The sequence below is a fragment of the Falco peregrinus genome, chromosome 7 (genome assembly GCF_023634155.1).
Source record: "Falco peregrinus isolate bFalPer1 chromosome 7, bFalPer1.pri, whole genome shotgun sequence".
NCBI lineage: Eukaryota > Metazoa > Chordata > Aves > Falconiformes > Falconidae > Falco > Falco peregrinus.
The window spans coordinates 13,716,789-13,730,500 of record NC_073727.1 but is presented as its reverse complement, the minus strand read 5'-3'; the positions used below and the strand labels follow the sequence as shown (position 1 = coordinate 13,730,500).

Genomic DNA, 13,712 nt, shown 5'->3' with positions numbered 1-13,712 from the left:
TTAGTTCTTTTGCAACTGCCTAATAATAATTTCCAAAAAAAGTTTTTCAAAACCCTGTCAGAGATTTGGTGTGAGACACAGCTGCAGTGGACTCAAGAAAAAGCCTTGATTTTCCCTGTGAAATTATTACGAGAAGTTTCTTCTCACGTCAGTGCAAAAGCGGGTTATACCCTAGGTCATTTGGAAATGCTTCACCTGACAGGTCTTTTCTATAAAGACCTCCAGATTTAGCGTATTTCCATCCTTGTGGAAGTTTCATGGAACTTTGGGTTGGTTTTTTGTTTTGTTGGGGGGGGGGTTGGTGGTTTGAAATAAATGCATGGTGGGATTCAGCTCACCCAATTTTAACCATTTGAAAGGTAAATGCATAATATAAACATTCTTTCTCTTATCCATGATGCCTCTGAAGGGTGAGTTCATCCCCTCCTAATGCAGTTGCTTAGAAAAAGTGAAATACATTGCTTCTGGAGGTTCACCCTTCTCTCCTTTGATTGCATATTGGGGCCAGTTCAGATTAGATGTTAAACACTAAAAGGGCTCAAATTAGAAAAAATAAATCCATCTAAATCCATCTGTGGGATGAATATTCCCATCGTGACTCTGTATGAACATCCACAAACTGCTACGTCACGGACCCTTGGTGGCAGGGCAGGGTCACAGCCTGACTGCAGACCAGATTAGGTACCATTCACAGCAGTACATGCCCTGACGTTGTGGATGTTTGTCAAGAAGGGGAGAAGAAATGGCCCGACTTCACAATCCATTACAAACATCACCAGCCTGTGCCTAGAGGCTTGGTCTGCAATCACACTCAAGTTGGACAAAAAAAAAAAAAAAAGTAGAAATGATCCAGCTGAATATTTTGTAACTATCCAGCTCAACTGAGTTATTAGGACTATCGGATATGAAAATTTTTCCCTGGCACAACCAGAATATAATTAATGAATGACAAAATTCAACAGGGACAAAGTGGAGCCAATTTTTGACATTAGGGTTATGAGGATACTTGAATTTGAAGTGCTAGGGAACAATCAGGTGATGCACAACATGGCCAAACAACTTCAAGGCTGGCCCATCCAAGACCCACACAGTCAGCTCAAGACTCTAGAAGACAACCAGTTTTGTTCTAGAAAGGCAATGAAAGGACTAAGAAAAAACAGCAATCTATCAAGGCTTCACTGATTATTTAACTGATCACCTACAGCCTCCAAAGCACTGTTCAAACTCAACGTACAGAGCTGTCTTTGTCCTGCAGAACTTGACCCGCAAGAAGGTGAAGGATGAAGGACAACATTGAGTAGTGAGATGTCCATACTTGCAAAGCAGTGTCAGAATCAGAAGTAAAACTAAGCGCCATTTCTGGGGGGTTGCAAAATCTCAACTTTAATAACAACATTCTCTTTGACCTTGGTCATATCATTTAAGCAGCACTACATCTTCAATTCAACATCGGCAAAACTCAGCTAACAGAAATCTGTTCCAAGGGAGGTACCTAGGTCTCCCTTTGGAGACCAGAATGCAACCAAAACTCCAGAAAATAGTTTTATTTTCTGTTTGGGTTTCTAACTGCTCTAGTTTTGCCTGTGTAAATTCTCTGACTCAGCTGCTGCCTTGTTTAATATTATCTGTGAATTTAATTCCTGTGCAATTCAATTCTACTTCCCAATAATTAATGGAGATGTTAGATGAGACCAGACCTAACACAAATTCTCCATATGCCTTCCATAAACTTGTTACATTATCATTTGCCACGAATCATCGTTTAAAATCTTTCAGCCGGTTTCCAACCCGCATGACTGATTTCCCATCCAAGCCAATCTGAATTAATTTTTCTAGTAGGATTTCCTCATAATCCTGCACAGGCCAGGGAATGGGCTAGACTGACCTTATAAACCTTTTGCATCTTTGACCTCTTGATGTTACATGTAAGAGGCACGAGGTTGCTCATAAAGCTCCAACAGCTCCCTGACTGAATTCTCCAGCAGCACCGCAGCACTTCTTTGTGATGGGAAAATCAATGTAAGGGAGAGAAGGATCCAAGTCGCAGCAGAATATGAATTCTGGAATACGTGGTCCTGCACCAAAACCACCATCCCACCCCCCAAACTGCTCATTCACAAAACAGCATCTGAAATGTTGCTCTTTCCGTCCGCTGTATCCTCATTGAAGATGCTATAGGAAAGACCCAGTTCAAACGGTTGAAGGGTGCACGTGAGTTCCTTTGAGTTTCATTCTGGGCTATCCTCTGTCCTGGTTCCCTTTTACTTAGCTGCTCTAATGCAAGTGAAAAAATATCCTATTCTGCCTTATTTTTCCTTGTAATTTTTGCTACTTTAAAGAGTAATTGGGTTTTCCACAAGAAAAGTATCAGAATCATTCCTAAAGGAGCTTTGTTCAGATCTGTTAAGTGGTGACAAATGGCCTGTTTTAACCTTCCTTTTGAGTTGATTATTCTGATGAAAAACCACTGAACATATGCAATTACAGTATTTGGCATTTATATAACACAAATTTCCCTTCAAGGATGTCCTCCTCTTTCTCCCACCTCCAAAATCTTGTACTAGGAGCAAGAAGATGGTAGAAGTTGTAAGGATACAAGCTTTATTCTTTTAGGAGAAAAAAATACCTTTTCTTTAAATTCTTCTCAAAAACAAAACAACCAATACTTTACGAGAGCAAGGGAGCTCTTACGCTTATCGAGCTTGTGAAATTTAATTTAGGGTGTATATTTAAAGCATAATACTTGTGCTAATCTTGAAGCCTGGGGAAAGAAAAGGTCAGAGAGATGTTTGTAAATATACAGAAACATTCATGTTTCTTTGCTGGTGTCCCAAATTTCTGTGCAATTTACAATAATAAATCTGTTGTGCATCAACTGGGTGACCCGTGGTTTTTATGTGCAGGTGGAAAATTGGTTTTGGACAGGAAAATAATGCTAGTTCACAAAGAAACACCGCTGGTAGAGCATTTACTGCCACACCTTCCAGTCAATCCTGAAGAGAAGTGGGTTTGCCTGCTGGATCCAAAAGTCTACCTAGTGCAATCTCTTTTGGAGGGTGTTTTGTACTTATCTGCAAATAAAACCTTAGTCAGTAGGATCAGAGACAAGAACATGAGCAAACTGAGTTATGGATTTTTAAGGAGAAAAATGCACATGAATATTTCCATGTTGCATCTGCTCAGCACTGGATTTGTTAATGTATTTTGTTAATGAATCAAAATCTACTCTAAGACACCATCCTGGAAAATGGTTAGGGAAAGGGTGATTTATGTTTCAGTCACAGGTCCCATCAAACAAGAGATTGCATTGCATAATGAAGTACTGCTAACAGCATCTTTCTTCTTAATGAACTGCAAATTGTTTTACAAACTAAACCTGCTTGGAAGACTGGAAGTGAGGATCCCTTGCCTATCAAAACGCTGCCTTGGTCTCCACTGAAAAACAGCATTAACAAGAGCCAGAGCACCCTGTTTGGGGGATACATACATTTGTGTCCACAGAGACTGGGTAGTGTCCTCAGCCAGGCAGGATCCTGCCCAGCAGAGCTGGTGGGGTGGCTTCATTTCTTTGTGATTTTCAAACCCGAGTGACTTCTCCTTCTCCAAAATTTGAACATGGCAAAATATTTCCTTTTAAAGTAACTCTTAAAATTCTCCTTTATTTTCCAATATAAAGTATACTGCGAGAGCAAAATATTTTGGAAATAATTTTGAAAGAATACTTTGACAGAACCATTTCAACAACAAAAAATGGAAGCATTTTCTTAAGGTCCTGTTATAATGAAACTGTGGGAATCTACCCTCCTCTTGTCTTCCTCCAAGACAAAATTAAGGCCAGGATATACGCTGTTTCACATATGCTTTTGATTTCAACTTCTGACAGGAAAAGATTCAGTTGAAATTTTATGGGCTGGCCCTACACAGAGCACAGTTAGTGCGTGATTTTGCACAGGTAGTATGTGATTAAGCGCAGAAGCAGCAAAATGCTCCATGGCCACCTCTGAATCGTAGCACCCTTTATGAAGCTGTTGACACAAGCGCAAAAATGCACCATGTATGTGGTAAGAATAACATCAGACTGACAATACTTGTGTAACACTGGTGGAAACAGCTATGCAAGGTGTAAGAAAAGCAAGACCCTGTCTTACCCAAGGGCAACTTTTCCGTCATGCTTAGGCACCTACCTGGGCACAAGTTTTACGTGCCCGCTGAACCAGTCCTATAGGTGATGTTTACGCTCCCTATATGTTGCAAGAGGATGCATGTTAGGTGTTTGGGCATCCCTGTGGTGGTATTCAATAGCACCTCCCAGGTGTCCCACGGACTGCACTAGGACATTTATTGTGGCAGACTGGCCCACGAGGAGCTTGATCTTTAATCCCAACTTGTGTACCCTAAGTAGATGGGCTGCATTACACTTAAAGTCTCTACCACGTGCATTGCCCTCAGAGGCGTGGGACGGGCCAGAAGAACAGCCCTTTGCCTCCTCAGATGCCCTCAGAGCAGACAAGCAGGCTTTAATACTTGTGCAATTGGTATTTTTAAAGAAGAATTATTCTGGGAGATGCCAAAACATTTGCCATCATATGTATTCAGGAAACATTATACACCTGTGGTGCCAAAGGACTTTTTCCATCTTGGTTATAGATCATTATCAGACCAAAACCTTTCTGCAATATTAGCCAAGTAGTTACATGCCAGCCTCACAGCTCACGATCCCCCCAGCAGCTCCCTGGCTGTGGTACCAGTTTGCTAGCAAGAGTGGACTGGAGGAGGGCATGTTTGGTGCCAAAACACAAAAAACAGAGAGAAGAGCTGAGCTGGCTGACTCATGACTGTGGGAGGGCTGTCTGATGTGTGCCAGGCCACTGCTGGGCATGTAGAACTGGCATTGTGGAGGAATTAGCCACCGATGTGTGAGCAGGGTTAAGGAGAAAAAAAAGCTTCAGAAACAAAATTTCTGTGCCATACCAGAGCTGCCCACCAACAAATTATTCTCTTTGCCCTTCAGCTGATTCCACAGTAATTCTTTTCAGCTGGAAATCCTCCCACTGCCACTACTTGCTAGTGTCATCAAAGATCTCCAAGCACTTCATGCAAAGCTCCTGCTCCCACATGGCCTCACCAGTGTAAAAGTGAGGCTGAATCACACCCCGTGAATCCCAGGCCTAGGGCAACGGCACGTGCCACTGCACGTGATCATCTCTGCAGTGCTCAGGAGCTTTGTCACTGCTCTCTGCCTTTGTCAGATGCCTCACAGCCCCGCTGCTGAGAACTTCCTTTACTATCTGTTCTCCACGTGAGCATCTTACACCTTGGTAGGTAGGAAAACAGAGAACAGGACTAATACAGTGAGCGACAGAGGTATAAAAGACTTTATAGCTTGCCTTTTCTGCCTCCCATTGCCTTCCCTTCTCTTTTCCATCACACACAGCTCCTGCTTTCCTACATTGTTGAAGACTTTGTTTCATCTGTGTCTGAAGCTGCTTTTCAGCGCCAGTGCCAGCCATGCACGGCATGTCTCGCTGTTTGCACTAGGAGGGTGCAATGGATGTGGGGTCTGCATAAATTAAAAGATTTCTGTATAAATGCAAGATCGTGATTTTACTAACTCAATTCACTCCTCTTGGAAAACCAGTCAGCAGGTTTTTCCACCGTGACTTCTGTAATAACAACTGTGCAGAGCTCCTCACCAGGGTCTTTTATTTCTTAATGGCTGAAAAGGTTTAATACAGGTTTTGTTCTTAGATTACTGTTTTCAAAATGTCTAGCACAATCTTACCTACATCACTGCTTACCAACAAAGATAGATATGTATGTAATATACATAATCACATATACATAAAGGACATTAAATAAATTAAGAACTTTCTGGACATATTTATTAATCTAATTGTGTCTTAAAGTTCCTCTCACTTCTGCCACAGAACATATATTTAATCAGTTAATGTTGGTTTAAAGATCTCCTCTCTGTAAAAGCATCTTCCTCTGGCTGGGAAGATGACACGTCCTCTTTACTAAGGCTTGTCAGTTGTATCCTCTTGCCTCGCTAGCATAGTGGTATCTGAATTTGTTTTAATTCTTGCTACAGATAGCAAGAATACGCATCCATTGTAAACCCAGAGAGAGAAGTTCAGAGCCTTCCAACAGCTCACACAGCCAGTACAGTAAGGGGCTCCAAAGACATTTTGTAAAGGTATAGGGATGGCTGAAATTAGAAGTTATGTCAACATAGAAACACCAAATATTTAGTAAAGGAAATAAAAAAACATTTTCTGTCCAGAAATTAGCTATTATAGGAAGATGGCAAAGTGCTACTGGACTTTCTACCTTTAGCAAGCGGTTGATATCCGCAGTTTGAGCAGTCACTACTAACTGAAGGGGCTTGCAGTTGTGTCTTCCTTTTCTCTCTGCCCAAACAACCTTCCAGTTACTTCTTTATTATTATTCACATCACAGCAAGGTCTCCAGAAGACCTAGCACTGCATAAAAGGCCATGTCCTCCAGCAAGTGCTGACTACCTAAAAAGCAGAATAGGTGCAAGGAAGAGGCATGAAGCAGCTGACCAAGGCCATCTGAGAGGTCAGTCGAGAATATTTTCTTTGCAGTCTTCTACATGGCCACTGCTCTCCACTGCTAGATGTGAAGGAATGAGCCCCACACTCAAGGAACCTGCTGTCTACAGCCATGGTAGGGTGAAAGTGGAATTTACCCCAATGACTGATAAGGAGAGTTAAGTTCATGCCTGAAGCAATGCAAAAAAAGCACCCTAAACCTCATCCCAGCTTTGACTGGTTTCTGCTGTCTTTCTGCTTTGATAGGTTTCCGCAGTCTTCGTGCTCTTTGTTTATGTTGGGATACCTTGTCCTGGTACAGGTTAACCTGGTTTCTTGTCCCTGGTGCAGTCAGGGCTCATAGCCTGGCCTTCCTCCTAGGAGTGTCTTAATGCTTGGTCTAGCACAGCTAAGAAAAAGATCTTTCCTAATGTACTAAGCAGAGGAAGGAGCAGAGAATTTTTCCTAAAAATGCAAGGATACACTTCATTTCTTGCCCACGTGGAGCAGACAGGCTGTCTAATCATGTCTGCAAGAGCTGACAGCTTCAGGGACATCTCCTAGCAAGGGCACAGCTAACCGGTCACAGGCACCAGCTCCACCAGCCCCTCCAGGAGCCCTTCCTAGTCCTGTCAGACAGCACAGAAACACAGCTGGAACAGCAAGAGGGTCTTTTCATTATTTTTTTCCCCAAAAAATAAGTTTTCTAACCTGTGAGTCAGAACAGGCTACTTGCTTTCAAACATTTTATGCTTGCTTTTGTGCTATGGAGCAGCTACTCTGAGCTCAGCCTGCCCAATCCTGTCTTGATCCGGAAGGCTGAGATGAAAACTATCTGCAGTCTCCAGCCTTCTTCTTCTGATCTTCTCCCTGCTCATATTTTATTATTTTGCTTTATCTTAGCAAAAACTTAGCAGCTTTTGCCAGCCACAGAGCACTTCACAGGACCTGAGCCACAGGCTTGGATTGGGACGGGTGGTATCCCAAATGGGTGCAAAGCCACATTGCCTCCAAGGAAGCGTCTGGTCCTTGGAGTCAGAGAACTCTTGTACTTGGACCAGCTTTACTGAAGGAATAATTAGTTTGTGGATATTATTGATAAGCAGATGCCTACTCTGATGTAGGTGGGCTGTGGTTTTCTATCCTCTCTGCCCTATGGAGCTGACCCATGCCTCAGGGGCATATAAAGAGGGATTAGTCTTAGAGCAGTGGGAAAGACTTCATAAATGCAAATGGAGCAGGACTCTAAAAGTACCTCTGTTAGTGTGAGAAAAGTTGAGAATCTGGCCCCTAGCAAATCTGCAGTTACAGGTTTCAAGATGCTAAATGAATACAAGCAACTTTTCTACTTAAGCAAGAAAGGATTCAATATCTAGCTGATGTGTTTATCACAAATGTGGTAATAGAGATGTCTCTTTTATTGGCTGCTATTTAGCCTAGTGTTCATAAATGACTGATATTTAATTAATCGAAAGCAGTATTACAAAATGCAGTCTGCTTTCAAAAGCTCATTTTAAGCACTGTTGTATTCATTCTGTTCTCAGAGAGATCTGTTCTAAATTATTATCTTTTCTTAGACAAACTTGTAAATAAACAGGAAAACAAACAGTAAAGGTGAAATACCTGAAAAAAATGCTTTCATGCCTTTTTTTTTCCCTCCAGGTAAGGACTGTGTCCAAAAATAATTTTCCTTCTTCGTAGTGATTTTTTTTTCCTGATAAGGACAGCAAATTTGCTGGGGTTATTGGTAAATCAGGGTCAAAACCCAATCTCCTTCCTCATATCTGATCATACACAAGAAATAAACCCCGTGTAATCAATAATACTGTCTATACCAATTAAAAAATGTGCCTTAGACCATACTCTGGCTCTGGGGGCAGAGGTACAATATATCCAAGCAGATACACTGCTATCCCCAGAACGGAGCAGATAGACCAACAAGGAATGAACCCATGCCCATGCTATCTGCGGAGTCATGCACAGGCACTGTCCTGGAAGTTTGGACAAAAATGATGCTGGGATTTGTCAAAACTTGCAATTTAACAGTATGATGACTAAAGGTCAGTGCTCAGTGTAGACTTGCCCAGTCTTTACAGTTAGGGTGCAGTCCAGACCCCAAGCACAGGAATATTGCTTTTTTGTCCTGGGCTAGGGAAAGCATAAGCAATCTTGCTCTAGGACGTATCTCAAAAGACTTCATCAAGACTTCACACATCCAGCATTGTTTTCCTGCTCCACCACGGTCTATCTGCATGACCTTGGGCAAGTCACTCTTCTGGCTGGGCTGCAGACTGCAGCGTAGCAAAGCAATAACCGTGAACAGGCTAGACAGTGTCCCCAAAGCATTGGGAGCAAGGCATTTTCCTACAGCCTGGTTCACCTGGCCTTTCAGAAGAGTAAACTAGCCTACAATGACCCCTGTGTTGCCAGAGTGAATTTTAAACCAGTCCAGGCATTTGAAACCCCACTGCAGTCTGCACTCTGAGTGTAAGTGCCATCTCTCTGCTCCTTCTCTGATGAGCGGAGAAACCAAGACTTTCTGACTTAGAGGGGCAGTGAAGATAGATGTATCCAAGGCTGTAAGCTTTCCCAAAACAACAGCAAGTTATGATTAAACAGTCATTACCCTTCACAGCCAGATTTTCTAAGCAAAAGCCAAGCAGTTTCAGTACATTTTGCAGCCCAATAACAGCTGTCTCAAAATTGGAGCATTTGCTGAAGCCTGCTCGCATGGTTCCCATGAAGTTCCCATGAAAGACCTGGCAAAAGCTCACCCACACCCAGGCTTCAGCCAGCCTCACCCGAGAGGAGTGAACCAATTTGATCTCTAGCGGGAGATGAGAAGAGGGACAAAGTGAGAGCAGTTCACCAGGATTGAAGGAAAGAAAAAACTGCAAGATGTTTTTGTCAATGATGGAGCAGAAGATAGGTTGGGACAGCTCAACATTGTCACTGTGGTTCCCAAACCAGTACAAGTTGACACTTGACTCGTGTCAGCTGTGAACTAAACACATCTGGGACACCTTCACAGTTTGGAAACTCATGGCTTGTCAACCCACCGTATTGTTCATAGAAGAACTTTATTCAATCTGAGGCCATTATTAAAAGACCAAGACAGAGAAAAATCTACCAGTATTGGTCAAGCAATGGGTCCTTTGAGAAAGTGAGGCAACCTAAAAGATACTGAAGGGTCTTTATGGTTTAACTGAGGAAGCTCCCAAGGTCAAGGACTGGTGAGCGTGATGAACATTGGCCCACATGGAATAAGGGCAGGCAGATTTGTCCCTCTTGTTTGCATTCCCATGAGGTCTAGCTCCTTTCTGCCATGACTCAAGTAAAAAGAAATTTAAAAACCTCAAGCCTACAGCCACAGGAATTGTGTCCCTTTGCTGAACATCCAGAAACTGATCTACCCTGGTGGGTGCAGTGTCTGGGATATTTTTGGTTGAACACATCTAGACACCCCAAAACATGCAACACAGGCCTGGGTTTCTACAGCCTTTGCTCAGATGTGCAGAGAGGGAGGTCAGAAAATAGCCTGGGAGCCTGCATTAAACCAAGATTTTGGCCATAGCTTGAGGGAGAGCAAGAAATGTTTGCTCACAGCTTCCTAACCCTTGGTAGATGGGACAACAGAGATGGCAGAGATGACCTAATGAATTAATCTAAACCAAGTAGTAATTTACTCCCAGCAGCTGAAGCCAAAGAGACCAGAGGAGGTGAGTTTCTAAGAACACACCATAGCTGAAGGCTGGCCAGGTTGAGGGCTGACCGTGGTCATACAAAAGTCTTTACTGTACCAGAAAAAGAAAAATTGTGGCAAAGCATGTTTCTCTTTCTCAGTGACACCAGGGCCTCTCCCTATCCACAGAAATGGGTTGTAAATGTTAGCTTTTCTCTTAAGTGTAGTCACAGATTTTGGCGGCTTTGCCTCCCTTCACTGAGAAGTGGGTAGAAAGCTGCCTGCTCTGTCCAACTTTAAACCTAGATACTTCAGCGCGTTTATTCCTTCATCCAGAAGATGATACACAACAACTACTTGGGGGATTGGAGGTGCCAGGCTGGTATTCGGCAGTGCTGAGAATCAGACATCAGTGCTTTGGGAAAACCTTTCTCTGTGTGAATTATCTACCCATCACTTTATTCCAATAAATCACTAATCAGACCATATTATTTTTTTCCTTTGCTTTTGTCTTTAATAAAGGAGAAGCTATAGGCACTTTCCTAGTAAAAAAAAAAAACAAAACAAAAACAAACAAAAAACAACCAAACAAAAAACCAACACATTGCAAGTGACCCCATCCTAGTTTCGCCAAGATCAGTTAGGGTTTCTCTACACAAGAAAATCAATCTGGATTGAAAGAGTAGAATGACTCTTTCTGTATAAAGATGGTTTATAATGATGTTAGTCTAGTTTATCAGTGTTTTCCACTGCACTAGCTGAATCTTGACTTTAGAAATAAGCAAAAGGCGAAGAAAGCAGTTTAATTCTGCAACAGCAGGATGGTCTTCACAGTGAACTAGAAGATAGAAGTTGTTCAGGGATATTTAATCCAGACTAACCCATGTTTCTGAGCATGCCTTGCACTCGGGACTCAGGTGCAGCAAGGACACCTTTTCCTTTCCACACACTCAAACAGCCACAACTCTGCACAAAGCAATTACTGTTAACACCTAGAGCAACAGAACCAAACCCCAGCTGTCCCACCTGGCCCTTTTACTGAAGCAAAAAGACCAATAAAAATCAATCTGTGTTTTCTCTTCAGTTTCTGGGGCAGAGACTGGCTTTACTTCTTTTTCCTGGCAAATGAACAGCAAGAAACAAATGGTAACTTCAGGATCTGGCTGGTACTTGTGAGAGCACTACCTCCCTCATCCTTGAGGATCTCTGTGAAAAAAGGGGGAGGGGGAACCCCAAAGACCCTCTCTGGTTTACAAGCAGGACCATACCCTCTTCCCTATGACCCGAGCCGTGAGTAACTAGTACGCTGGGGAGTTTGTTACAATCTGTTAAATAAATCCTGCCTCTGGTGCAATGCCCGGGGGAGCAAGCAGATATAGTAATTCACAGAAACTTCTTTCAGCAGCCACCTGCAAACTTTGCACTTTATTTGCCCATAGCAGGTTAGTCCTGGTGAACTGGATTGCTCTAGATGAGAGGGAAAGCAGATGAATGCTTTTGTGCCAGGGAAATACTCCTGGGATCATTTGTGCCAAATTGTTTATTTTTTTAATTGGAAGGACTGAAACTTCTCTCACCTTTTACCTTGTTTCCCCTTTTCTGGAAGCCTCTAGCTGATGGGATCTGTCCCAGAACTCCAGCTCATCCATCAGTGGCAGAGTTAATTATGTTCACACAGAGAAAAAAAATTCCACCTCCCTTCCCCTTCTTGCATGCAGGTAAAGGAAAAAAAGCAGGACACCTGAAATCGCTCCTGGCCCAAACCTCCTGCTGCTCCTATGGCACTCGCAGAGGCAGGGAGATACAGGAGCTCACTGTGCATTTGAGGAAAGCCTTTTCTGGCCACATTAGAGATCAATTGTCCCAGCACGGCAGCGGGGCTGGAAAAGGTGATCGTGAAAGCCCAGCTCCCAGCCCCTCGCCGACTTCCTGTCCCTTTTCCCCGATGTATGAACCCTCCAAGGCATTGCAAGGTCTCCCGGTCCGGAGGCTGTCCTCCACTCCCTGCTTCTCCTGGTCCGTTAGCGTACAGTCCCCCCACCCTCCCTTCTCGTACAGAACAATAGCAAGGCACCGGTTTCAGCTGCTTCCCGAGGAAAGCCCAGATCACACACATTTAGATATAGAGAGATAGATAGGATTATATTTCTCTTTGCTGTTTAGGACAAGAAATGAAGTGCTGCCTCTTTAATTGGCAAAAGCATGCAGTAAGAGCATACCTTTAATTTAGTGTTGGGATAGCTCACTTGCACCCTGGCTGTTGTCTTATTGGAGAGTGCAGCCTGCCTCAGATCCTCTAGCACTGAAATAATATCATCCAGCACGCATTTCTTATCCTGATTTCTCAACACACACAGATGGGAAAAAGTATAATTATAGCCTTTGTAGTTCACCTTCATTTCCAGCACGGCTCGGTGGATCTGCAGGATCACATCAGCCTGATGCAAAATATTGCCTCCGGGTTTGGAGAGGAGAATCACCCTGCCATACCTCCCCGGGGTGTGCAAGTCCGAATACAGCTGGCTTTTGGATTGATCGAGGGAGAAAAGGCTGCTGGCTAAGCTCCTCTCGATCTTGGCCAGGCTGTGGCTGGGGGCTACCAGGCTCTCCAGGTCAGTGTCAGGCTGGAAGCGGTTGAGCAGGCTGAAGCCGAAGATGATGGTCAGGACTGCGGGCACAGTGAGGAAAAACACCGGATGCCTGCTCACGAATAAGCCCAGCTTGTAGAAAAACGACTGGAGCCCTCTGTGTATCACCTGCCGCAGCATCCTCCACCAGATCCAGCCTGCAGATGCTCCTGGCCGTCTTAGAAAGCACATGTGACATGTGTAGCTCCTTACCCCTTCCTGTCAGTTTCCCTTTCTCTCTCCCTCTCTCTCTACTACTCCTTTAAAAGACTGCAGCAAGTTGCAGCAAGACAGCCAAATATTGATCAATGGGGTGTGTGTGTGTGTGTGTGTGCGTGTGCGTGTGCGTGTGTGTGTGTGTCGGGGGTGGAAGGGACGGGGCAGAGGAGGGAGGGGGGGAGGGGGGGGGTCCTTGCCTTGCTTTTTTTTTTTTTTCCTTCCCCCCGCTTCTTTCCACCCTCCCCCCCAGCCAACTAGCATCCCCCCCTCCCGGTGCCCCCCCTTTCGGCGGCGAGGCTCAGGCGTTGCACGGGGAGCGCTGCCGGCTCTGCAGTGCCCGCTCCGCGCAGCCCCGCGGCGGGCACCGGTTCTCGGGGCGGTGCACCGAGCGCCGGCAGCGCCCACCCACCCACACCCCCCCCGCAAAGCACCGCTGCTCCTTTCCGCCCTACACACACACACACGCGCGCCCGGAATTTGCCGGGGCGGGAGGATGATGCTGCATTTTAACATCCCCCCGACCCCACCGTGCCTCTCCCTCGCCGCGCCCCCCCCCCCCCCCCCCCCCCGCCCTGCTCCCCGCCGGCTGCCGGAGGAGGGAGAGCTTTGCTCGGAGACTTTGCGAAGCGC

The 13,712-nt window shown here is 44.5% G+C and overlaps 1 protein-coding gene across 3 annotated transcripts in view; it reads right to left on the bottom strand.

The window, feature by feature from the left end:
• Positions 1-13,055, bottom strand: part of PTCHD4 (patched domain containing 4) — a 92,558-nt gene extending 79,503 nt beyond the window's left edge. For 2 of the 3 annotated variants that reach the window (XM_005239190.3, XM_055810762.1), the window contains exon 1: positions 12,456-13,055. In XM_005239190.3, the coding sequence (XP_005239247.2) occupies positions 12,456-13,055 (600 nt within the window). The remainder of the gene's footprint in view (positions 1-12,455) is intronic. The other variant, XM_027789180.2, reaches the window with a different exon arrangement.
• Between the last annotated feature and the right edge of the window lie 657 nt (positions 13,056-13,712).